This window comes from Bacillus rossius, chromosome 3 (assembly GCF_032445375.1).
Source record: "Bacillus rossius redtenbacheri isolate Brsri chromosome 3, Brsri_v3, whole genome shotgun sequence".
Taxonomy (NCBI): domain Eukaryota; kingdom Metazoa; phylum Arthropoda; class Insecta; order Phasmatodea; family Bacillidae; genus Bacillus; species Bacillus rossius.
The window spans coordinates 18134866-18162537 of NC_086332.1; the positions used below are offsets into that span (position 1 = coordinate 18134866).

At 38.7% G+C, this 27672-nt stretch overlaps 1 protein-coding gene across 1 annotated transcript in view; it reads right to left on the reverse strand.

Moving 5' to 3' along the window:
• The window catches only part of LOC134530298 (cytochrome P450 315a1, mitochondrial), a 79524-nt gene that overhangs the window by 21208 nt on the left and 30644 nt on the right, over window positions 1–27672 (reverse strand). Inside the window, exon 2 of the mRNA XM_063365018.1 lies at window positions 3185–3387. Coding sequence (XP_063221088.1) covers window positions 3185–3387 — 203 coding nt within the window. The remainder of the gene's footprint in view (window positions 1–3184; window positions 3388–27672) is intronic.

A 27672-nucleotide genomic window follows, 5' to 3' on the forward strand; every position in this document is an offset into this window, starting at 1 on the left:
CACGACAACGACAGAACCTCCCGAAACAGTTTAACTCTAAAAACGGAACACGTGGGCAAAAGTGAGCAAAAATTAAAAAAAAAAAAATTAATTGGTTGTCTGTAAAGTCGGTTTACGGACGAAAGTTTTAACGTGACAACGTCATAACAAAACATTGATGAAATGATTGCATACTTTTATGAATAAAATTGAATAGTTTTTATTTTAATAATAAAAGAATAAATACTTGAAATTATACTAGTAATCAGATTTTTAAAATGCAAGAATAATTAACCTTTATTGCCGAAATTGTTGTTGTAATAAGCAATGAAAACTACATTAACTTTTCACTTCACTTTATAAACAGTCGAGTGGAAGAGAGATAGATGCGGCGCAAGCGTACAATGAGCGTAACGGGACACAGCGTAACGGAGCAATGTGGGTAACGGGACACAGCGTAACGGAACAATGTGCGTAACGGGACACTTTTTCGTGCGTGCAGCCGGCGTTCATCGATTTATTAGACGTCACGTCAAAAAAATAGTTTCCTTCTCCCTTTGCCATGTGTTTTAATCAAACCAAAACTGAATGATTTAAAAATAATTCTAATTACACGCGACAACTATTCACTGAGCAACTGCATACGTAATCATCATTCCTTAGATGATAATTTGTGTGATTTTTTATGTTTAATGACAGTTACCATGGAGACGAAGAAAACATCACTTTTGAAAAACGTGAAATTTTGATTTTTAACGCCCCCTAAACGTCCCTTGGGACAGAATGCGTAAAAGGTTATAACAAAGTTTCGTTTCCAACGCGCATGGTAGCTACTCACCACTGTGTGTGTGTTTTTCTTTCTCGCTTCAAATTCCTCAGTTCGTAGAACCGGGAATTCGACGTGAATCGCGATGGTATCGTGAATAATTGCGAAGTCTAAAGGCCGATGCAATATCAAAAAAACAAGATTTCGCAAAAAGAATAAAAAGGGGGTGTAATCAGCGATCGCAGGCAAAGGCCAGACTAAGGGTTAAGTCTCGAGGCTGTTGAATGCTCGAGGAGTGGCAACCCACGAACACAATAAACTGCCGCCGACAGTTAAGCAACCCCTCGGCGAGAAGAGGCTAGCGTGTTGCCTATACGCGCAGGCGCTTCGCCATGTAGCACAGTTCGTCAGCGAAACAAATGTCTTCTGTCGAGTTTAAGCATAATTGAAAGCCTTACTTCTATTCTGGCACAACTGGACTTTAAAAAAAATTATAATTGAGACATCCACACGTTCGTGTTCACAGAAATCATTGGAACAAAATTAAAGGTTTATCTCATGCAACAAGCTACGGACTGCAGTGTGACAGCTATCTTAGATTAAGAATTTTTACAACTCATTTATATAAAACACTGCTATCATAATGAAACGAATTTAAAGTTGATACACTGATAACCTTGATATGGAAGAAGGCTGGTTCACAGGGTCAAACCCGATAGAGATAGTAGGATAACTAATGGGCTTAACAAAATTCCAATAATTGCCCTAATTAATTTTTTTATCTTAAAAATTACAATACTTGGAATCACACAAAATGAAAACAGTGCAACATTTCGGTTTTATACTATATACTACTGTAAAAAAATATCTGCGATTGTATCTTGGTGTTTAGGCCTCAAAAAAACGACACGGGAGAAAAATCTTCAGTAATATCAAACAAGCGTTATGAATTAATAATATGATAAGAACATTTTAAAATAACAATCACCCTCATACTTAAACCATTGTATTATTTTCAAGCGCGGAGAGTGTCATGCGATTATTGTAGAATACCGCACTGATATAGTTAGATTCTGTATTAATCGTGACATGATGCACTGCTGAAGCGAATTACGCGATAACTGATATTGTACCCGCGCATGTTTCGCATCACACAATCACTTTAACGTCTGCGAGATTATGCATTTTGTTGAAGAACTGCAAAAGAAAAAGTGAAAAGTTCATTGTAACTTGTGTATCCAACCCGTGGCATTTGGTTACTTGCGGGTAAAGGTTTAGCAGATAGGGTTAGAAAGTGCGAAAGCGTTAACTTTAATGAATGCACATAGGGATAGGGCTTGCACACTAGCTACACGGTTACAAATACAGATCCAGGATAAGGGCCAACGTTCTCCCTCAACCTTTGATATAAATGTTTGCTGTATATTATTACGGTAATTATTTGCTGCATTCGATATTTTTTACTTTCAGTACTCGCCAGTGATGTGTAACATCTAACCTCGGTAACGAACAAAATTTTGGGTATTCATGTTGCAAATACACTTATGATACGAAACTCAAGACACGAAATTTAACGCGTAATTCTTTACAATAATTCCGAGCGTGATAAATATAATCAAATTGTGTTTTCAAATAGATTTATGGACGCGAATCATCCGTAGTTCCCGCACCCGCCGCTAGAATTCGCTGCCGGAGCAGCTACGTCGACTAACGAATCATATCTGGTTTCGGACCTGATTTTCTACACAATAAATTTTTATTTAAAATACAGCCCATCTTGTAAAAAATTCATTCAACTGTTAATATGTACTACAAAGTTTCCCTTTGGCTTTGTGAACTTTGGTTCGCTACACCCGCCATAGATGGCAGCGCCCATCTGCTACACATTTCCATATCCTTTACTTCTGTCGCATTCAAGAAATTACTCCAACAAACAAAATGCCGTATACCTAATTGGTGTAGCTAATTGGTGTGAGGACAAAAGGCACACATATACATAATATCATCGGTGGTGGATGTATACATATGCAAGGGCGCAACAACTAAATTTCCAAAAGGGGGGGGGGGGTAAATTAACCTTATTATAAAGAATCATCGATCCCCCCCCCCCCCCAATTGAAGCGGGGTGGTCCGGGGGTCCTCTCCCGGGAAAACTTGTATTTCAAGGTGGAAAATGGTGCTATTTAAGCAGTTTTATTATCTAAAAATTGATTACACAGCAATTTATTTGCCCCCGTTTGCCCCCACTTCAAGGTTTCAGAGAGGGGGGGGGGGAAATACCCTTGCCCTCCCTGTTGTTGCGCCCCTGTACATATGTGTATGACACACGTATAAGTTACATATTTGTACGCCCATGTAAGGATGGAAATCGAGGACCCTCGTGGGCACTTATGGGCGTGTCCGGACGAGATAAACAAACAGCGGCGCCAATGAACGCACCGCTGAGCGACCACTGGTAGAGCTGCGCCTGCAGGCCCCGCACCTCGGCGCAGCCTGCGCGCCCCCAGTCTTCCACCAGCGCCTGCGCCACCAGCTGGCAGGGCGCCGCGAAGCCGCCGCCGCCGCCGCCGCCGCCGCCGCCGTCCGAGCGCAGCATCAGGCGGTTCATGACGCGGCGGAACCGCCACCACTCCTCGCCCTCCCTGCAACACGGTCCTCTCTGTCTCTCTCTGTCTCTCTCGCACCCTCTCTCTTCACAGACACGTCAGCCGCTTACAACTGCATCTAAGCAACTTGTGTATCTACGCACATTTCTAACAGACTAGAAATATGAATTAAAATTTTTGAAAATAAAATGCATTTTATAGAATCTACACAGAGAAAAATTTTTCTTTGAATCAAATAAATATTTGCTTATATATGGCGAAACAGATATTTACTTGGCGGAACACAAAATATTTTGTTAGTTTAACCAAACTCGGTAAGTAACAAAAATAATTTGTTACACCTAACCAAATATACATTTGAGTTGACAAAATCATTTTGTTGGGTCGACAGAAACTTTCCTACCACAAAATATTTGTTTGAATTAACAAAATATACTTATTTCGCCATATATAAACAAATATTTTGTTGAGGCAAACAAACCTTTCTCTCAGTGTAGATCGTGGGTTTTTGTGGCCAGAGTAAATAAATGGCTTACCTACGAGGGTCATTCAAATGTAAACCGGAATATTGTTACACAGATTAATTGATGGTTTACGAAAATAAAAATGAAACGCCTAGATAGTTTCCTTCAACAGAAATACATATTCTCCATCGGATAGGAAGCTTTTTGATCCCTACATGAAGAAAAAAAAAGATGGTTTCTCCAGTAGCCATACTGTTCGACGGTAGTATTGTCTTCAAATATTTCCTCTCCCGATGCCTCCTTCAGTTGACCAAACACATGGTAGTCACATGGGGACAAGTCAGGACTGCAAGGTGGGTGTTCAAGAAGTTGCCGGACGCCGTTTAGAGGTTTGATGTGCCCCTTTATCGCGACCGTTTCGAAATTTCCTGGGCCCAGTCGAAAATTTTGGTTTCACTCAGAGTAGCATCACCGAACTGTGCTTGGAGTCGCTTCACAATTTATGACACTCAATTTCATACCTTCGTTGGCGGGAAAACGAATAATAACGCGTTGCTTCACATGACGCTGGGACTGTCGTAGCGATGCGGACATTACGGACGCGAGTGTGAGGGCCGCGTATGCCTATACTCTCCCGCCACTGCGCCGCTCACGTCACTTCTTGAGTCGAGTGAACCAGATCCCGGTCTATGTTAGAATGACTCGCCCGACGTATCCGCGGGCCTTGTTGCGGACGCTTTCAAGGGGATTAACAAACTGCAGTTCAACACCCTTGAAAATGGCTGCAACAAGGCATTCACACGGACGTGGGCATAGCCCATGGAAACCAAGTTCGTCACGTGCAATAAAATGAAGCTCATCGCCCACTACGGCGCGCCGCGCAGCCCTGCGGAAGTTTCCGAAGGTTTCGCTCGTGGGGGTCGCACACTACAGACGCCGTTTTATGACTCCGAACCCTCAGTTCCTTCAGTGTTGACCTAGTGTACAGGTGTATCGCGTGACTGGTTTAGTTTTAAACAAACAAAGGATAATCCCATTAATATAGACACATTAAAGATATTAAATAAAGTAATAAATTCTCATACTTTACCTGAACTAATCTTTTTACTCTAGATAAGTACGGCCACGTGCGCAGATCTCATAAACAGACTCAACAAAGATACCGATCATGACCGAGTGGCACCGAATGCACCCGAAGGTGGTGTCAGCCCAAATTTTCCTCCGTCTGCCACCGCACACTGTAGCAAGCCGCCGCGCCGCGCAGAAATACTCCGCTCCGAATTCTCCCGGGAGTTCCGGCGCCGGAACAATTCCGCGGCGGACAGGGCTGCGCCATAGTGGGCGCATCCTGGTTTAAATGCATACAAACTGCTGGGCCGTAGTGGGCGACGAGTGTTGCGCGCAGTTCCGCGAGATGGCTGCGTCTCGGCTCGGTACTTTGTGCGCAAAGGCGTTCAGGCACTCGATGCGCGCGCAGGTATATCGCCCTTACAGCCCCTTCGTTCCTGGGCCCGAAGGGGCTCGGTTTCACAGGCCATGTTGGTTCATAGCAGTCTGGTTTCATTTATTTTAAAATCTATACTTAACAACATCTCCGGGTGTTCCACTACCAAAGCATTGCATTTTATGTCATGCAGCAAATTTTGTCACCAGATCATATGCTACTTGTTACACTCTTAAAAATTACAGTAAATTTACGGACTTTTCAAAGAATAATTGAAATAAAATAAACGAAGATTTTTTCTTTATTTTGCATGGATGAATCTTTGTGTAAACTAGCCGCATTTCGACTTATGAGTTCTGTTTTCTTTTATAGGTAAACACACTTGTAGAAGAAATAAGAGTGTTTTTGCAGGAGTCTTAACAAGTTTTCAAATGTTTTGCTAGTATACCAATATTATTTTCGTGGTTTCACGTTAAAAGTCAATAAACGTAGTACCCGTAAATTTACGAAGATAACGGTAAATTTTTCGAAAATCCCTGGATAGTTTGTAGCCAGCGTTCTTCGTAATTTTAAGGTGCAAAATGTTAACAGTGTATCTGCGCGACGCGCGATCCGGTGTCGCCATCAGAGTTCGTGCGCCCAGCCTTGTCTAGTCCCGTGCGGAAGGGGAGGGGAGAAGGCCGCAACCCGCTAGCGAACCAGGACGTGGCGAATCAATCTGCGCCACTCCGCGAGGGACGGAAGGACTGCCGAATCCGCAAGGTCTCCGACACCTGCGGTTCACGTGCCGTTCTACTCGCCAGCTGGGCACTCTACTCAGCTGATTATTTATTTATTATTTATTATAATTATTTGAGTGCCTACCAACAGTCAGAGCCTTTAACAGGTGGGCACTTAACAAATATTACAAAAAAATAATAATAACATACACAAAACACAATAATAACACAACAATAAAATGGGACAACACAAACATAAACACGTGGCAAAATACACTTAAAAATTATAATAACTAAATTTGTCAATTTTAAATTAATTAATGAAATAACAATAATACATTATTTACATCAGAAATTATCTTAACTGCAAGAAAATTAAGAATTCAAAATGTCTTTCATTGAGATTTTTTCCCTTTTGAAAGGTTCTAAATCTTTCAAAATATCTTTACAATTATCAGTACACCGTTTTGATAGCTCATTTTTTATGTGATACGTTCGAAAAGGTCGCATTGTTCTATGATTCAATGAAGGAACTCGAAGTCAAATTTTGTTTAATATTTCAGTGCTGTGGTAAACATTTATAAAACAATTTATTACAAAAAACTGAGGCTTAGTCTATAGCCTTCTACGTCAAGAGAAGCGACCTGCCAAATCATTCGGGGACAGACTAGAATTAATACCATTATACATTTTAATTGCATTATCATTGGATTACGGGTCTTTTGACCCGCTCTAAAATAAAGATGTAAATAAGACTATAACGACTGACCTTATGACCCAACAACATGCAATCCGGAAAGAAGGTAAAAATGGCCAGCAACCAAGGGCGCAAATGTAGGTTTCACAGGGCGGTCCAAGGCTTTTTTCTCGCGAGAGTAAGTGATACAAGTCATCTCGCTTCGTGGTCTAGGCCTTTATGCATGCAATAAGCGGTAAACTTTATTATATACAAAAAGGTTTTCTCTGAAACATGGTTGTTGACTTTATTTTCCCATTTATCATCCCTGTTTCTCAGTTATAATTGCCCCCACAGTGAGGGGATTTTTAATTCCAGCCAACCCTTTTTTTCCTCTGGATCTCCGCCCATGACAGCAGCCAATGGTTTGCTGTGCATGTCCAAGTGTGTTAATTTAGCTTATACCAAATTTTGCAGGTTTCTATTTATAACGCTTTGCCACGTGACCTCCAAGATCATAGTAGGCTCCTAACCACTTGAAAGATTGTACACAAGGTCATGCTGGGGTGCTGAGGTCGAACAAAAGACCCGCACCTTGTGTAGAGTGTGAGAACTCTATCGCGGCGTCTCCCACTTTAAAAATACCGAGTTGGTTTACTACCCACAAAGCAATAAACTTCATACAGTCACTTATGTTAAACAAATGCACATAATTAAAACTAAACTTAGCCTGTACACATGTTCCAACCAACAAAATCACTGGACGAGTTCAGTAGTTTAATGTTTTCTTGCCTGGAAAAAAAAATCAAAATTTAGCAAGAATTGAGAATAGTCATTTTAGCTGGAACGCTTTATATTGTCAACCACGCACTGAAGACCAGCGATATAAGGTCGGCATGAATATTTTAATGTTTGTTCGATTACATAAAGATGTAAGCTTTATACAAGTTTACTCGTATTAGTAGAACGAAAACTGCAGGCCAAAGTTTCCGAATGGAAAAATAAGTGAAAGCACCACTTAAGATGTATTTACAAACCATTGTTCTAGTGGCTACTCGGATTCAAGGCGAGTCGAGTTGTGGTTCCCGTTAAGCGCCAGCCGCCAAGGAGGTTGTTCCGATGCGGAACGAGCTATAAGACGAGCAGTAAATTGTGTGACTGCCCACATAATCTACGGGGGCACAAGGCTCGAATAATCCGGAGGATACGGTCTATAAAAATTGAACTGAAGGAAGTGTAGACAGTGGACAACATAAACAGTATTTTGGCTATAGTGTTTTATAATATTGGCGAGATGAAGGGTGAGTGGTAAGCAGATATAATACTTTGTCATTCTTGGCCGTACTCGCTACGGCTCGGTTAGTTAGGAATTGAATTAGGGACGCTCTATGCCCGTAGACAATGTTGGAAAAGGGCTGTGAAGAGTAATTGCGATATTTGTTGTATTTTAATAAGTGTGTACTTGATGGTACACTGGTTATTGTTATGTGATGTATATGAGGATGGAGCTAGAAGATGTGCGCAGTATAACGACAGCATTACATCGACAGATATGCATATTGTTCATGTTGTAGTTTACAGCAATAAATCATTTGTTAAGATTAACCATTGTGCCCTGTTGTTTCCCCCGGATTGTTAATCATTCCAAAAAAACTGAAACAATTAAAATACGTTTGTTCATGTAAAGGTAAAATGTTAGCAGCAACAACCCGAACTGCACTATGGCTTGGACTCTTTAAGTCACTGATAAATTTGATATTTCAGGTTCGCAATGAGTATTTAACTGTCGAGCAGGCCAAAGTACACAAAATAAATGCTCATGAAATTTTGCGTTCGATTTTACTGCCAATGCTGGTTTAGTTTGTAATCACAATCTCACCTCAATTAGTACACGCAACGGCGTCAGCGGTTTACACATCGGACGCTGTTCTTTTACACCGTAGAATTCGAACAAACCAGACTTACTCGTACCAAGAAAGGGTTGGCCAAGGTCCCGGTTCTGGAAAGGTTCTGGGGGCAGTGAACTGTTGCCGCGGCCTCTGAAAGTCAAGTAGTAAACAGGATTACACGGACGCCGAATTGTGAAGACTCTTCAGACCGTTCGGGGCACCAGGAATGCTCCCCCTCTCTCCCGCGGCACACCTGGAACGCGGCGTATTATTTTTTTGCAAGCTGTAGGTTTTCTGAAAGGTTCTAGGTAGGCAGGGAGGGTTGTTACCTGTCCCGCGAGAACAAAACAAACCCTCAGGTGGAAGATTCAGGGTGGGAACAGTGGTGGAGAATGGCCAGCCAGGGGGTCGGGGGCGGTGGTGTTGGCGCGAGAGGGGAAGCAGGGGGCGAGGGAAGGAAGAAGGTTCGAAGGATCTTTTGGAATCCGAACGCGGGGCGGGGCGACACGGAACTAAAGCTGCCTGGCGGTGGCCTGAAGCCGCACGAAGAACCAGAGTTCGCGAGGCACACTCTGCGTCCCAAGTCGCATACCCTTCCTGCATGGCTGAAACCCAGAATGATCAGGCGTATGGTCTTCGCCTGGGTCGCACCTAGAGTCTTTCCTAAGACTCCTCCCAAACAAATACCCTTAGTTTTAATTACGTTTGGGGGAAAAAATTACTGACGGTTTGTATTTTTTTTTTATATTCATCGTGAACCTTTTCGCAAAGCCTTAGGAATTCTGACCTTCAAAAGGCCTTAGCAAAAATTTCGGTGTAAATAATTAACAGAACAAAGTGAGGCAAACTGATTGAAGTTTGTAAATCGAACGAAGCACACACATCACCAAAATAAAATGTCATCTAACAAATGCAACCTAGCCTCACATAAATGTTTGGATAAATAATTATTTTTATTATATCAGCCTCAGCAACGATTATTTCAAGTTATCTTAGGAAAAATTATTATAAATTTGACTGGCTGATTCGCTCTCTCGAAATTCGCTTTCGTCCATTATAATTACTGCGCAAAGATTGTAAACTCTAAAAGAATGTAGCCTCTCATAGTTGCTAAATACAAACTTACTCCCTTGGAAGAAGAAAAATATTTCTGTGAAAAGGAGTATACTAATTGCAGATAAATATAACTTTAAAAAAAGGAAGTGTACAAATGTGGTTCGATTCTTCAGTAAGTAACGAGTTTTTATGTCATTTTAAGCTGTAACGCTAAATTTGATTTAAATCTTAAGCATATCCAATATAAAAATTATAATGAAGACTTGTAGAAGATTATTATGTCATTATAGTGAACTTGTTATATGTTATCTAATTAGAGATTTGTTTTAGAATCGCGAAAATCGCAAGAAATTTCTTAAGGCATATGGTTATAATCAAGCTTTTCTTTTGTCTGAACTGTGTTTGTGTTGCGTCGTTGCTGAAGTTTCTGGTACTCACGAAACTGTCTGCTTAGTGTTACTTATATATTCTAAACCCGAGATGTTGGACTGTGGTTCTCTTGTGTCAATGACTTCCCGCCAAAATATATATATATATATTTCCTGATCAACACGTCCACGACCTGGACACAATGACCGGGATGGTTGGTAACTACTCAGGTTCCTCTAAAAGCATTCAGAATTAACAAAATAAAATTCTGACTCTATAAACATTATAATGTGACTGACGTTAATCTAAATATATATTACTCAAAGGTGACTGACTGACATAGTGATCTATCAACGCACAGCCCAAACCACTGGACGGATCGGGATGAAATTTGGCATGCAGGTAGATGTTATGACGTAGGCATCCGCTAAGAAAGGATTTTGATTAATTCTACCCCAAAGGGGATAAAATACCACTCACTGACTCACTCATCACGAGATCTCTAAAACTATACACCCGATTGACTTGAAATTTAGCATAGTTACTCATTTTGTGATGTAGACGCTCACTAAGAACGAATTCTGCGGAAATCCGATCCCAAGGGGAGTTTCGCGGGCGTATTATATCAAAATTTCCAGTTTTTGGTAGGAAATCACCATGGCAAAGGCTGTTGCTTTGTTTATGCTTCATTCGTCTTTATGGCAACGACTATTTCATTGTTAGTGCAGTCCTCATCACCGTTGAAATTTTGGCGGGTACTTTAAATATCAAAAATTGCCCTTTTTTTCAAGTGTATATATATTTTACAGACTTGAAACTTCACAGTAATGTACCTTATGTTACGCAGGATGACATTTTCCGAAAATTAGATCCCATGGGTGGTTAAAACCAGGCAACAGTGGGTACTTTGTCTGCATGAGAACAGGATTTTGCATTGTTCATGCCTTCTGCGTCTCCATGGCAACGGGCATCGCGCGGCAGTGGCGTACCCACAAGGAGGGGCATGTATAATGAGCAGCGCAAGAGTGATCTGCTTGTAGACTGCCGTAGCGAAGTACGGGTACATCAGTTGTACGTTGCGTGCACGAGTCGGGAAACCAACGGTGCTATTCATTTTCTCTCCGATACATTATACAGCAATGTAATAAATTTTCACTGAATTTTTTTTATTTACCATTACTGTAAATGGGAGATGTGGCTTAATTTTTTTCCACTAGTATAGCCGTGCGAAGCCGGTTCGGGCAGCTAGTTATTAATAAAAATATATTAAATTAAATATTAATATTACCTATATGTACCTTTGGTTTCGTGTGTTTTGAAATGTGCGAAACTGTCAAGCAAGTGCAGTAGCGAAGTCTTCACACAGACATTTCTCCGTGATGTTATTTTAACAGCTTACCAGTTTAAGATTTTTTTTTTAAAGTTGGATTTGGGAAATATGAAAGGTATGGGAGGGAGAAAGGGGGTTAAACTGAAACGATGCAACATCGCATAAAACGGAAATCTAACCATTATATATTTGTTGTTATTATTTTCACCCCTTAATCATGTGCACATCCCGCCCTTAAGAGTAAACATGCTGAAAGTCGGCAAATAAAAAAGACCATGCCCAAGTTGTATCGGAACTGGTACTAGCTACACTCATTCGAGTAAATCTTTGAGCTTTAGCAACTCAAAGCAGTACAACTCTACCACGAAAATGTTTTGAGCTGAAATGAGGGGTTTGCCTACGTCGTTTGAAAACCAAATCTGTAATCTTTCTTGCAACAAACACACACACGCGCACTCACAGTCACTAAAAAATAAATAGTATCATTCTTCAAAAATGTTTGATCCTAAAGAAACCACATGCCAAACGAATTGAACTGTGGGTATTTTATTCGAAGAATAACATACGCACAGACAAAACAACATTTTTATGTTTCATAAAAATATGTGTCAAAAATGTGTGTTTACCCTAGAAATGGCTTACTGATTTTTTTTTACTTAATTAGATACTGGTGACGTGTTAGATATAAATATAAATGTTTTGGAATTAATTTTATGACAGTTGCTTCAGGTCAAATAAGGACGGAGTGTTTTTTTTTGGGGGGGGGGGGGATAGTGGATATCCCCCCCTCGAAGTTGGGAAAATTTTCTGTGAAGGCAGAGTATGTTATTTTGGGTGATGCAAAGTGAGCTGTTACAACACCTGCAATTTCCATAGTGTGAGAAGCCAAGTTTCATACGGCTTCTCCTCTAGGTTCATATGCCAATGTGTTGGTGTCAATAGTAATATAAGTTTTTCTGAATACACGTGTTCAAATATAATTTCTTTCTATTTTTTTATTCCCTCTCCCCCATCCGTCCCGAAAAAAAATTTCTGTATACATCCCTGGTGTTCACCGATCGTCTCGGAGATACTAGACAGAAATAGGTCGAAATAAACATCCAGTGTACCTGATAAACATAAGCTCAAGGTCGTCTGTCGTCTGGTACGAGTCCAAGTTGTACACATGACGGAGAGTTGTTGGAGCGAAGTGTACAGAACGTCTCAGTAAGAAAGGTCAATGTTTCGGGTGGCGATAGCGGAGGTCACTGCAGGCGAAATCGTTGATAAGAGCACGTGCCGGAGTGTGAATGGAGCCACACTTGAATAAAAAGCCCATTAAAGACGTCAATCCTGATTTTAAAAAAAATTGTCTAACCTTTTGAACTGCGTGAAATAGATTAAAACTGATAATTCAAAGTTTAGTAATATAGGCTTTCGAACATTTTTATAAGGCTCAAATGCAATGAAGCAGCTAGTTTTAGAAAACCATTCTATTGTCTTGACTTTAAGGTGGTTCACCCAAAAGGTAATGTTTATGCTACAATCCGTCATTACAATGAAACTTTCAACTTCAAACCATACACCATACCGCGAAAAGGTTCATCCATTGAGAATGTGAAATAAAGGCAGCGATATTTTTTTGATGATTGATTTTTAATTTTTTTTTGGATCCGCTATGCCTATAAATATTTGTGGTTTAAATTTAATCTGCCTCGAAATCAATCAGCTAATTTTCCCGATGTACAGTGTGACTTCCTGCCCGAGTGCCGTTGTAAATATAAGCTTTCCGATATTCCATAAAATAGTTGCCGTTTCATGTTCAAATTATTCCAGCCTTCAAACGACTCGAAGGAATAACTGACTTCCGACACGTGAGCGTCGACTCATGTTACAGAGCCACTCTGACAAGGCGATACACTGAAGAGATGTTACCGCAATTGCTACTATGGTGTACACTGGCTCGCTCTCGTGGCAGTAATATATACCAAGCCAAGCTACCTTTGAGAGAGTGCTTCTTACCTACTCATTTATTTTCTTCGTTCAAAGATTTGAAACTAGTAACGAATAATATATATATAATTGTAGAAACGTTTATGAACTCTACAGATATATAACACATTCAAGGTTTTTACCAGCTGTCTCCTTCAGCAGAGTACAATAATTCTGTTCTTTAAAGTGAAACCCAATTCCAGCCCAATTATTCACCGGTTTTCATTCCAAATTAAACTGGAACAATTGCCATCATAGCACTGACGACAACTTATACAATGCCCGATATTTTGTTCATAGCAGTTGACTACCACAGTTGTTTTACAACACTTTGACAATAATCCACTAAATTAAAATAGGAAATTTATTACTCACAAAAGCAAGCTTGTGTGTGTGTACATCTATGTTATCTTTAAAAGATTTGTGCAATGGGAGCGCATGACTTGATGTAAGAGTTAAGAAAACAATTCATTTAACTCCAATATAAATTTTAACATAGTTTCTGTATATATATGTCAAAAATTTATATGTAAAGAAAAATTTTCAAGTTAATATAGTACAGTAAGTAAAACCTTAAAACCTCACATAACCTTACTTTTTTACGTACATGTTACACATTTTTGATTTTATTTATTTACTAACTAATGCCCGGCATACGTTGCAATGCCTCAAACATTTTTTTTATAACTTGTTTAACGTAGGCACATATATACAAAGAATCTCTCTACTCTCTCTCTCTAATGATCTAAATCACTATGTATATATCAATATATCTCTATATTTATATCTACATATAAATATCTCTCTATATCTAATTCTCTGTTGCTCTATGCATATCTCTATATCTCTCTATCTACATATATATCTGACTCTTTCTACTTCTCTTTATCTCTCGATATATCCCTCTACACATCTATATCTCTCTTTTCTACATACCTATATCTATATATCTCTACATACGTCTCACTTAACCAATGAAAATATTAAAAATCTATGTTTTTACCCATATGAATTTTGATCGATCTGTTTACCTGTCACAGGTGTGACCTAGGTATATAAAATACGAGCGTATTTGAATGCAACGTTCTGTCGAAATTTCAAAGCAATCGGTGAAGAACTGTAGGAGATATGAGATTTTGAATGAACGAACATTTACATTTTTATTTATGTGGATTTGGTCTTGGCGTCTGGTCTCCGGCGAGGTCATCAAAGACGGTAACACTTAATAACACCGAACAAGGGGGGGGGGGGCGGGTAGATAATCGGCTATAGTCTACACTGAGGACAAACCGATGCTCGTTGCCGATGGTATGTTCCTGGGGGTGATCTCAGGAGACCACGGGGTACCTGAGCTCGGACTGGGATTCAAACCCGCTCCCCACCAGCCTCGTACTGCCGCGACCAGCCTCGTTCCAGTTACACTGTGGAATCCACGTTCGCCAATCCCGTCAGCGGATTTGCCGGCAATAGAGTTTATGTTGAAGAGGAGGGGAGGGGAAGGGGGGTGATGTCCGTAACGGAGACGGAACAGAACTAAAAAAAAACGTGGTTGACAAACCCGGTCGTGTGGCACGGGGCCATCGAACCACCAACCACCCCCTCCTCCCTCATTCCCCCTCCAACCATCTCGGTCCCGTCGCAGAATACAGTCCATGCCAAATCTCAGTCGCAGCCATGGGCGTAGCCAGGACTTGTGGAGTTATCAGAATATCTATTTTTTGAATGGTTCTGTTTCGTGGGGTTATGGAATACCTTCCACAAGAAGAGCTTAAAAATTATCCTTGAAAAATCATTTTTTTTTGGATTCTTCAGTTTCTCTTCGATATTTTAAATTATTATATAACATTTTTTCTGCATCAACGTTAGATCCTTACACCATGTTTCACTGGTTAAGATTTCATGTCCTAATACGTGTTTAACGGCCAATCCCAGTTCGCATATTCAGTGGCCAAAAATCGAGCCAGACTTGAGTAAATTTAGGCTGGTTAATGAGTCTGTATTTAGAGAGGGACCATGGCCCCACCCTGTCTCTTCCTGACTAGGAGCTCGGACGCAGCCGTGTGTCCGTGGACCCAAACAAGACCCGCACCTATTCCACGGTCCATCCCATGGCCGCGGTCCTGCGCCGCAGTCTTGACTTTTAAACGAAATGCAGCCAGAGGTTTACAAACACGCCAAAGGAACTTTGTATTGTCCTTATCTGCGTGTATTGATTCTCACATGACGTTTATTTGCTCCGGTATGACATATGTGGAGAAAAATGAAACAAAAATAAAAATTATTGTTTGTTACACAACGATAGTCAGCTTGCGGGTGCTGACGCAATCTAATATGTTGTCACTGATGAAGTAAAATTTTCAGCGAATTAAGTATTATCGTTTGGATGTTCACCTGAGTACCATCATTGAATATATATAATGTATATTGTATATCTTCAATGGTACCATGACCATCTAGAGAAGCCAAGGTTACAAGGGCAGACAATTTTATCAGCTCCCTCCCTTTTTTTATAATGTACAAACATTTCAAAACTCAATTTTAAAAAAATCTAAAGACTGTAAGCGTTACTTTGGCCATAATTGTAAACGTGAATTGTGCGTCCTACATTACTTGAGCGTTTTCCTGTGAATTATATTAACAATAGACTTGAAATTTTCGTCCAATCACACTGTTAAAAATTTTAACCTAGAAATTTACGAAGAATGGTTGTTATTATTTGTCAAGGGATATTCGTAAATTTACGGTTATCTTCGTAAGCTTACGAGGGTGGAGCTCACTTACTTTTAAACATGAATCAACAAATTATAATCTTATAACATTAATAAAGCATTACATAATTTTTGAATTTACAGTAAAAATCATTCTTTTTTTTTCCGCATATGTGTTTGCGTTGTTTACAATGGAACACATAATTCGGAAGATGAAACTTGGCGTATTTTCAACGAAGATACATTATCTGAGATTGCAAATAACTCTTCGTTTTTATGTTTGGTTAATTATTCATTAAACAAAGTCCGTAAATTCAATTTAATTTCTAACAGTGACGGGATAATTCCAAGCATTAAAGAAAATGTCGGAACTCAACTGCCGGGAACCCATTGACTATGGCTCGGTTCATTAACCAGGAGTTATATTTTCAAGTGGTTCCTGATCTCAACACTATATTGTAATAAAGAAAAAAAGAACGAGACGGCCCAGTGGTAACACACTGTACTCGCGCTCCAGAGGACCTTGGTTCGAATCCAGGCCATGCTGGGATGGGTTTTCCACGGTTACCCGAAAAGACTCCAGGAATATTCTGGAATTGTTCTACAGGCCGTGGCTACAGCTACCGTCTCTAATGAATGTGGTCGACGAAACATTAAGCTCATACATACATAAAGCAATCTCGTATACATATCCTTGAAATGTATTAGGTACTTCTGCTTGCGATGAGAAATAATAAATGTGATGCTTATTATGCATCATATGCGTGAGTCTCTGAACCGGCACGCAATCTATCCGTGGTACAAATCTGTGACTTCGAAAACATGGCCAAACATACAGGATGCGCTGAGTGGCTGATTAGGCCTACCAAATGTTCGACGCAGGTGACTTTTCTGGTTATTTTAAGTATTCAGATGGGTTGTTTTCTGATCTGAATAAAGCACTTCGTTACACTTGAATCAAGTTTTCACCAAGGCCATCGAGAGAAACCACGCGGTCTCGGAGCAAATAATCTTGTCAGGCCCCGGCCTTGTTATTTCAAACCCCACAGTTAAAAAAAAAAATAGTGCGTGTACTTATGTACGCACGTGAGAAGTTATACTTCTTTGGCATCATTTAAAAATTGTTTTTAATTGCATGCAAATAATTAATTACAATAAAATAATAAAAGTGCTGGAAAAAGATAGTCAACACCGTCAATAAAGTTCAGTTTAAATTTGAAAAATTAAATGAATAAAATTTATAGAATAATAAATATATATGACATAATTTGTACTAAATATTATAAGATTCTTAATTTTAAATATTTATTATTGATTATTTAATATATTATAAGAAAATAAATAAATTTAATAATAAATTCAAAAATTTAATTTAAGTTTATTTATTTTTTAATATATTTATTATTTTCTTAATTTAATATTCACTTTTCATTTTTATTAAAAAGTATTCATTAAATGTTTTCATTTATTTTTATAAATATTTATTATTTATTCAATTTAATAATAAATATTAAAAAGTAATATTTTAATTTGATGTTCGATTTTAATTTTTATCACAAATTTTTTATTAAATGATTTATTAAATTTATTTCTTTATTTTGTAAATTTTAAATAACCAATAATAAATATTTAACATTATAATTAAATAATATTTAGTATTAATTATATTAAATAATAATATTTTAATTTATATCAATAAATAATACATACGGATAGTTAACCTCAATTATATTGGAGTACTTGAAAAAGTATATAAGCACAATTTTTTTACTAATATTTACTTATAGTAAATAATATTAATCAAAATATTCAATTTAAATCACTACTAAATATAATTTATTAGCACATATATAATTCGCACTTGCCTGAAACTAAAACACGTGTTGTGAATGTAGAAACTAGAAAAATGTGCATAAATATTATAAATATGAAAACAGTGATCAAAGGCGACGAGCGTGCCAACATGCGCGACTAATAGCTATTTCTATTTCTATTTTGTTGGTAGCTTTTTTTCGAGACTTAATGAGCGGTTTAGCGGGCAGATTAAACCTGTTAATTTTGTGTTACAGTGATGCGCGCGTATCTTAAAATTTCACTCTCATTTTTTCATAACGTGCCTAAAGAAGTATAACTTCAAAAAAAGTAAAAAAAAAATACCTACCGCCGAGTTTTGAACCACGTCCCTTCAGCATATTGACCGCGCAGTATAACCCCTGCTCTGACAGAAAGTTACGACGAAAACGTGTATTATATTTGATGTAGTACCAAAATAATGTGTTTTTTTAAACCTTGGAATTTACTCTTTACTATGACTATTTTAGTTTACCAAAATAAATTCCATGGTAATTTCACTATCATAAAGTTTCATTTGGCACACCAATACGTTTGGTATGTCCCCTAATGTGGGTTTATGTTCATACACGTGGGTCCGCCATCTTCCTGTGAAAATGTCGTTACATGGTCCGCGCGCATCTTAAAATTTCACTCTCATCATTTCTTCATAACGCGCCTAAAGAAGTGTAACTTCAAAAAAGTGAGAGAGTCTTTCAGCACTCACCAGAGATTATGTAATATCTAACCTCAGTAACGAGCAAATTAGTGTGCTTTCATGTAGCAAATAACACATATAATAAGAAACTTCGACATGAAATTGATCGTAGAATTGTTTTAAAATATGCAAATTGTGTTTTCCACTACATTTCGGGACGCGAATTACACGTAGTTTCTACCCCGCCGCTAGAATGCGCTGCCGGAAACAGCTACATCAACTATTGAATCACTCCATTTGCAGACCGAAATTTTTAACTATGTAATGAAACTGCTCAGATAAAAACGAAAAAAGACTTGAAAAAAATATTAAACCCCGGCTTTGGACCTGATTTCAACGAGAAATTGTTTTCAAATACTTTCCATAGTTTTATAATTCACAAAACAGCTAATATTATAAAGTTTCTCTTTGGCTTTGTGAACTTTGGTTCGCGTCATCCGCCACAGATGGCAGCACCGTGGTAAGGCATTTTCGTTCCATGCGACATCCGTTCCAGTAACGAAATCACTCTTTACTAAATGCCGCACACCGAGAATAAGATGTTTCACATCTAAAATCTAATGACTGAATACATTACTGGGCCAATAGTTGTAAACGTTATCTGCGCGTATCGCATAGCTTGTAAGGTCAACAATCAATTACATTACCAATATACTTGTAATTTTTGTCCTACTTACAAGTTAAACACATGAATTTTAAAAATTTTGAAACTCGACCATGCCCCCAGGGATTTTGTCCCCTACACTTTCCCCCCCTCCGCCTTCTCATTCGACGGCCCTGGTTGCCGACTACTTATTACATTTTTTACCTCTAAATTTTGCAACTATTTTTGAAAAATTAGTGGTAATTTGTGAATTAGAGCGACATTAAATAATAAGCCACATCAGTCACAAGTTGGTCGCCAGAGAGAGAGACAAATACATGAGACACGAGCATGCAAAGGGAAGCCTACATTTCACAGACGAGAGAGCCACACCCGGAAGTTCCCCGAAGTTCATGCTCGCTTTTTTTTGTTCTATCTCATTGTATAAACCAGTGTGGCATTAAATTTTGCGGTCGATTAGGATAGGTTAGCTACATTATAAATACTTTAAAACATTGTAGATGGTTGGTTATATTAGGTAAGTATAGCTACTTTAAAAATACTGAAAAATGATTTTATGGTTGCTTAGCAAATAACTTTTCAATATGTAGCTATCCAGGGCTAGGAAACCGTTTACATGATTTCACAGTATCTTTAACGTAGCTATCCTAACCAAATCAACCGTCCACAATGTGTTTAAAGTATTTATAATGTAGCTAACCTAACCTAATTGACCATTAGTTATCATGAGTTACAATGAACAAAAAAACAAAAACCCCGAAGATGCACGATCGGGCGTTTGGCTCTCTCGTCTGTGAAAAGAAGGCTTCCCGGCACGCAGACGGGCCCGAGATTCGCGCGCAACTCGACCCCATCCAACGCTGCCTGGCTCCAAGGAGTTCATTCGCCGGCAAACAGAGCGACGCCTGGGTTCGTCGGCCTCTGGCTGCAGTACGGCGGGGCGACGCTTGATTTACATTCTTTTGTTCTCGGAGATGAGGCAGCGGATAACGTGGAACCTGATAAAAACGTTACGTGTGTTTATTCTACCTTCGGAATTGGTGATGAATGAGGAGGGGGGGGGGGGGAGGGTGTCGCGTAGATACAATGGAACTCTCGCCTGCTTCTACGAAAGTTTGAATCAGGAATTTTTTAAAACTAAGAATTAAGCACTTTGCATACCCTTACTGGCGAATTGGAAATAAAATAGGTGAAACTGCTCAACGTGAAAGAATCGAACTCACAGCATATCATGATACATTACCGGCTACAGAACTAATCGATACGCGTAGGCGTTCATTGTCTACAATATCGTCCCAATTTTTATCATTGATATTGGTTTTCACAAATTAGACAATTAAGATCTTTCTCACGTGTGGCGATTAAAGATACGGCACCAACAGAGTAACACATTCAAACGCATTAGCAGGTTACTACGCATTTTTGCTTAGGGGTGCAGAAAGAGTTCACAACGTAACCGTATCCTAATATTATGTCATTTATGTGCTTGGGTCTTTCGTGTTACCCTTACACGGTGAAGGACTTGTAATAATTTTTGCTCGTAATTGAGTGATTTTGTCAGTTGAAATCTTATTCTAAACTATCAAAAACTTGCGATAAATACCATCGTCAGCAAATAGAATCACACTCAGCTGTACAGATCGTTTTTAAGTATCCGTTACATAACTCCAGTCAGAATGTTAGCATATTATTATGTCAAAACTTTGTGACCTTCCGGTAATAAGTTAAACGTTTCGAAAAACAACGCAACGTCTTCTCAGTCTCGTGGTTGGGTGAAATATTCTTGACCTAACATAGCTGTTGTCAGGAGTGTCTCGGACTTTCAATGAATCGATAGTGTCGTCTCGCCGTGCCGGCTCAGTCGAGAACGAAACATACTATGGAAGAGAAGCTGCAGACGTGTAAAAAGTATATTGAAGCCTAACATGCTGTCGAATTATACCCGCAATTCATCACCAACATAGCGATAGATGGATAATATTATGAAAAGGTTTATGTTAAAAACCTTTGAGGTATTTGTCTATGGCGTGGGCGCCTCTTATGATGATGAAGTCACTCTGGTAAGCAATAGGTTAGGAAAACCAACCTTAGCTGTAGCTATAAAGACTGATGCTAGAAGTTTATTCAATAGCTTCAGAAATAACTATCTAAGAAAAACCGTAAGCCTATATACATTACATTATTAACTCAGTATTGTTTAAAAAAATTGGTTGCCTGTAAAGTCGGTTTGCGGACGATAGTTTAACGTGACAACGTCATAACAAAACATTGATAAATTGATTGCATACTTTTATGAATAAAATTGAATCATTTTTAATGAATTATCACTATTTTGTATGGATACAAAGAAGGAGTGAAATGAGATCTACAATTTAATTGATAAATTTACTTTTATTTGCACTCATTAATTCAAATATGTTTATTACTTTAACGAAGAGATTATTTTAACTATAACTTTTATACATGTTTGCTATTTAACTTCTTCCAATCTGTGTTATTCTGTTAAGGATAGGACGATGATAGAAAAAGTAGGAAACGAATGGGAGTGTTTCAAGTTTAATGTGCCTCGAAAAAAAAATCAAATCGTTGGTCGTTCCAATCGAGTGGAAGAGAGATAGATGCGGCGCAAGCGTACAATGAGCGTAACGGGACAATGTGCGTTACGGGACACATTTCGTGCGTGCAGCCGGCGTTCATCGATTTATTAGACGTTGTAACGTCAAAAATTTAACAACACATGAGCATGGAGAAACTTCATCGTAACCAACAAAAAAAATTGTTATTCATATTGGAAATGGGCTGAAGAGTCGTTCTCATTTTGACTTTAATTATCACCATAGCAATAATTGCACATACTCACTCCCTGACATTTTACCTCCATGTTCCAAACATACCCTAGAGGTGGCTGGAAACTGTGCATCGTGATGATAATCTGAACCAATCTCGGTTACTTTCACATCACGGATTGATTGAAACACAGACGAGCAATCACAATCCCGCAGCAAAGCAAGGAACTAATCGCACACGGGACACCAAAAGACAATGTAACAACTCAATTGTGAGGCAGCAGCGAATAAACAGACCAGGACGGTTTGAGTGTGCATAAGATAGTGATGTTTAACCTACAAGTCACCGCACCCGCAAATTTTCCACTATGAACATTTATGAGTAAGCAGTTCAACGCCCCGACGTGGAAGTCCTTTTCTTGTAACTGAGTGCAGTGACTGGTTGCACTGAACAAGTTCCTTCCTAGAGGCAAGAAAACTTCGCGAACTGAGCAGGCAATATGTAAAATTCCAGTAACGTATTCATGTTTGCTTACTTCGCCCACAAGTAGTCCAAAGGTTTCCTAGCAATGGCAAGCCAGTTACAAATAAAAGACTGAAATACACTCAACATGTGCCATAAATCCAGAGGCCTGACAACTAATTACATATTTCGATAATGGAGATGAAGGTGGAATTTAGTATAAAGGTAAGTGAATTCGCAAAATTTGAATTTCCCAGCTGCGGGATCCACACATAAATTAGAAACACTCATCTTAGACCAGTTATAAATAAGAATTCTCGAACTAAAATTCACATAACTTGGAACTTCCGTAAGTTAGAACGATCATAACTTATAAACACGTAACTTAGAAACACGCAACGTCGAAACATACAACTTAGAACCGTCGTAACTTAACAAATCATAACTTAAAACTATCACAACTTATTAACACACAACTTAGTACTGGCATGATTATGCGCCAGTTTTTGTAAGATTGACAAGAAATATCTAGTATTATTTCGAAAAATATATTTCATACATGCAAAAACCATATCAATTATTTGTATAAATTTACAATTTTTTTTGTAGTATTACCAACTATTTCTTGGCAATTGGTTTTCAAAGAATTTTTTTGTAAAAGTACGAAACATATTTTCTGTTTAGTGTCTTCAAGCCGACTGAAATGTGCCCCAAAAAACTGTAAAGGTGAAATTGTCACGTGACTGAGTGTGACGCAACTGGTACACTACCCGAGAAAAAGCGATAACTTTATGCTGCACCGTTAGAAAAATTATGTTTTTATTTAAAAAATAATCTCATGTCAAACATTGATAGTTAGCGGGGAAACAGAAATTCTCTGAGAAGTCCCAAATGGCAAGCAGAAATTAATTAAGTAAATTTATTATTTACGTAACATATGTTGTTTTATTTTAGTTCGCGTAGTGACGAACTACATCATCGATATAAATGCTATTTTGAATTTATATTACAAGTGCATTACTTTTATAACGTACTTTATTCTCGTTTATCATAATTTGAACACTAATCCAAGACTATTTTAAGAATATTTGTAATGATTTGATTGGCAGTTGGTACTTATTCGCCAGTCACCATAAAGTACTACAAACCCACATTGCACTCGGCGCGCACTCGCTCGGCACTTCTCTCCTCGCCATCAGTTACAAACGGCATCGTACTCATCGACAGGTAACGTCACGAATTCGCGAGAAAGTTTACCTGGAGGGTTAGATATGACGTTTTATTCGTTTTGTGTTCATTGAATTTAGTGTCTGAACAACGAGGCATTAGAGACAAACGTAGAACCACGCTGATCAGACAACGCCGAATCACATAACTTAGAAACACGCAACTTAGTACAGACATAACATAAAATTCTATCTTTTGTGTTTCTAAATGGTGTGTTTATAAGTTTTGTATTTATAAGTTATGACAGCATCTTCCTCCCCCCTACGGATCAGCGTTTTATTATGCTTATTATTGTGCGCTGTTAATACTGAAAAATTATATGGGGAAGAGTTTATAAATAACTTTAACTAATGTAGTTAATGGCAAAATACAAAACATAAATGCCCGAGCAAAAATCAGAACCCAGTATTACTGTGTTTTTTTTTTTTTTTGCTAGCGATAAAATTTATTGCTTTCATGTAAAGGTACAAATGTACAATTATCTGTAATTTTACCTAATAATTTCGGTTCCATTTACAAAAACGTTTTACAGTGTACGGGATTAATGGCCCCGCCTACCCAGGAGGAAACAGTTTTGTAGAGCTTCAGAAAAAAAACGCGATTTGAAAACTGCCTAAGATATCCGAGTGGTGTCTCTACGAAAAGCATTTAAGAAGATGCTGAAGGCGGATGAAAAGTTCTGGGTCCGGGTTTCTTTAATTGTATTTTTGTAAGAGTGAAAATGGCTAAAACGCCTGTTTTCATAATAATCTTTAGACATAAAAACCAGGTACAGATTCTCGAAAGCACCCGAGGGACTTGCATTTAACCTTTATTTTCATTTTTTTTTTTTTTTTTTAGCCATATAACGCTGAAGTTGCCTCTTATAATCATAGTTTCCCCGTGAACGACGAGAAGTTTGCGCGCCAGTATTGCGCTTAGAGGCGACACCGCTCCAGAAACACCAGCGAGCGTCGCACTTAATCATCCCGGCTGCAATCAGTCGATGTAGATTTTATGCACTGGAAACGAAGTTTATTTGTCGTGTCGAAACACTGCCGATAGTGGCGTGTGCATTAGGTTCAGTCGTAGCGAGGAAGCGGCGGTGTTGTGAACACCCCCTCTCCCGGGGACTTTGCCCGCGCGAACCAGGGAGCTGGTTCGTTGACACCCGCCAATCGGCAGCGCGCAAACACCGCGCTCTTCGCTCACGTGGGACAACACGAGTGCTTACTTAACTCCTCCCCCGAATCAATTTGGTTATCGACCGTGTTTGTGCGCGCACAATCCTTTCAGAGGCCATTCTCTCCGACCGACTGCGTGCGGGGGCCAGCGAGCCAGGCGACCTCCTGGTCAGGGGCGATAAGTGCGATGTTCGCCGGTGTTTCTGGCGCGGTATCGCCTCTCTGAACCAGCGCGCAGTCTTCCCGTCGTGCATGGGGAGCAACCATGAGTTTATAACGGCGACCGTAACTTTATATGGCGGAGAAATGAGGGAAAGGTGGAATTCAAGTCATTTGAATGCTCACAAGAATTTTCACCTGTTTTTTTTTTTTTTTCATTTCAAGAAATTATTCTGAAAACACCCATACTAGCCATTTTCACACTTCTAAATATACGGTGTAGAAACGAAATACGGAGACAGAACTACTTAAACGCCCCTCGGATTATACTTTAATGTTTTTTGGTAACCAGACACAACTCGGCTATCTTCAGCAGAATTAAAATCACGTGGTTCTGCACACCGCAGGCAGGCGGGGCCCGTAACGGGATCTTGACGGCTGTTCCTCTGGGGACCTCTGCTGCGTGGCGACGGGAAAAGAACGTCATGCATGGCGTGCGAAGACGCGAGATCACCAACCAGTCATGCTTGTAATAATTATTCGTCGAAAGCCCGCACTTATCATTTCGCGGGATTTCCCGTTATGTAAATGGGTTGCATTCACGTCTCACTTCTAATATTAAGAACGATTAGACTGCAAAAAAGCTAATCCATTACTGTGAGTATAAACTTGATTGAATTTTTCATCAAAATTAAACAAGTAACCTACTACAAAGTAGTCTTATGTACAAATTTATTCAATAGCTGACACGTGTAAATGCGTTTCCAGAAAGTTTTTACAAAAATTTAACAAAAAATACTCTTTGAAAGAGTAAAAAAGGGGGGAACTGGAAAATCGATTTTCTGTGTGCTAAGATTCAGAGTCTCCGAACTATTTGATCACCAACTCGGTGCAAATACATCGAGTTATTTGTAGGGAGTCATACCTTCGAAGAGTCAGCGATTACGGCGAGAGAGCACCAATAATGAAACCAAGCACAAAACGAGCAATAAAGTGATTATGGAGCAATATTATTTGAAAACATTCACACATCCCTGGACGACACAACAAATACGACACAGACGAGCAACTTTGAAGGCGAAGTAGGCGAACAAAGCAAACTGTAGCGATATCTCGGAAACTGAGATAGCTTTCAATTTTCAGACTAACTTGCAGACTATTTAATTCCTACGTCAAACAACAATCACCAAATTCTAATTATGTTCAGTAAACATAATAATTAGGTTCTACATTTTTCTTGTGTATTGAGCAAAAATTTCAAAAGTATTCAATTTACAACTGAAAATATGTTATAAAAATTTGCATAAATGCCTTACTTTAATTTTCGTTGTTACGTTGCTCCATCGTTTTTTCTCCTTGTCAGCACAAAGGGAACTTTTTTTTTTCATTCTAAAATACGAGCGGATACGCTGGCAGCCATTCTTCGTTCGTCAGTTTTCATTATAGGTCACGTTGCCTGTAATAGGATAATATGTTTATGATTTTAAAATATGAAAATAGGCACGTCCGGGTGTTTATATCGCTTGGCACGTCGGCTTCAGCCACTGAGGTGATGCACTACCTCTTGCCACACCACGAGAGATGTCGCAACCACGGGCGAGTACTTCACATCTCCGTGCCACAGACCGACAATAGCTAGGAGACCGGGTGTTCAACGCGTATTAAGAATTCCCGCAAGACGTGGATTTCGGAGTAAGGGTGAACTAAACACATCCAGACAGCGAGAAATATGTATTTACTAAAAAAAGTAGAAGAATAGATTTGACTAGTCGACCCGTGCGGAATTCCGCAGTGCGGACCAAATCGTTTTGTGTGGCATTCCATTCTTTAAAAATTTGGGAGAAATGACATTTTGAAGAAGAAAAGAAAAAAGTAAAAGGGTGTTGGTTCAAAAGAATACAATTAATTGAACACATCAGTTCAAATAGCTGTTACACATTTTTTTTACAGATGTATTATATTCAAACATACCAATAATATATGCGTTTACAAAACCTCTTTAAAAACAATGTTGGAAGTGATGATGTGATCATCGTTAACTTTTTGGTTGTACGTATCTTCAATACTAACTGATGCTATGAGAAGTAAATGTAAGAGGTTATGTTTGTGATACAAAATATCAACAGTAATTTCAAAAGTACTTACTTATAAGAAAAGTCTGACGTACAAGATGTTTTATTTAAGTGTTTTTTTGGTGGAAAGGTTTGGTTAAGTTGAAGGATCCTCTAAGATTTCTTTATCATAAGTTCTGTTTATTATGACGGAAGTGCCATTTAAAAAAGAAATACACGCTGATGTTTCAAGTGGATATCCGATTCTATATTTATCGAATCCGATTCGATATCTATAGAAAAATCGACGCATCCATTAAAGGAACTCTTCTTAGATGATTTAAATCTTAAATTTAAGAGAAGCGGTACATTTTTAGACCGTGGGTCAACTTTCGTCATTATCTGGCGGGATAAGCTTTAAAATGAGGGGTAAATCATGGATTTTGGTAAAGAAATAAGAAAGATCTCGTGGACCGACAAAAAAAAAGGCTAGAGAAATTATATATATATATATATATATATAATTTCTCTAGCCTTTTTTTTTGTCGGTCCACGAGATCTTTCTTATTCCTTTACCAAAATCCATGATTTACCCCTCATTTTAAAGCTTATCCCGCCAGATAATGACGAAAGTTGACCCACGGTCTAAAAATGTACCGCTTCTCTTAAATTTAAGATTATATATATATATATT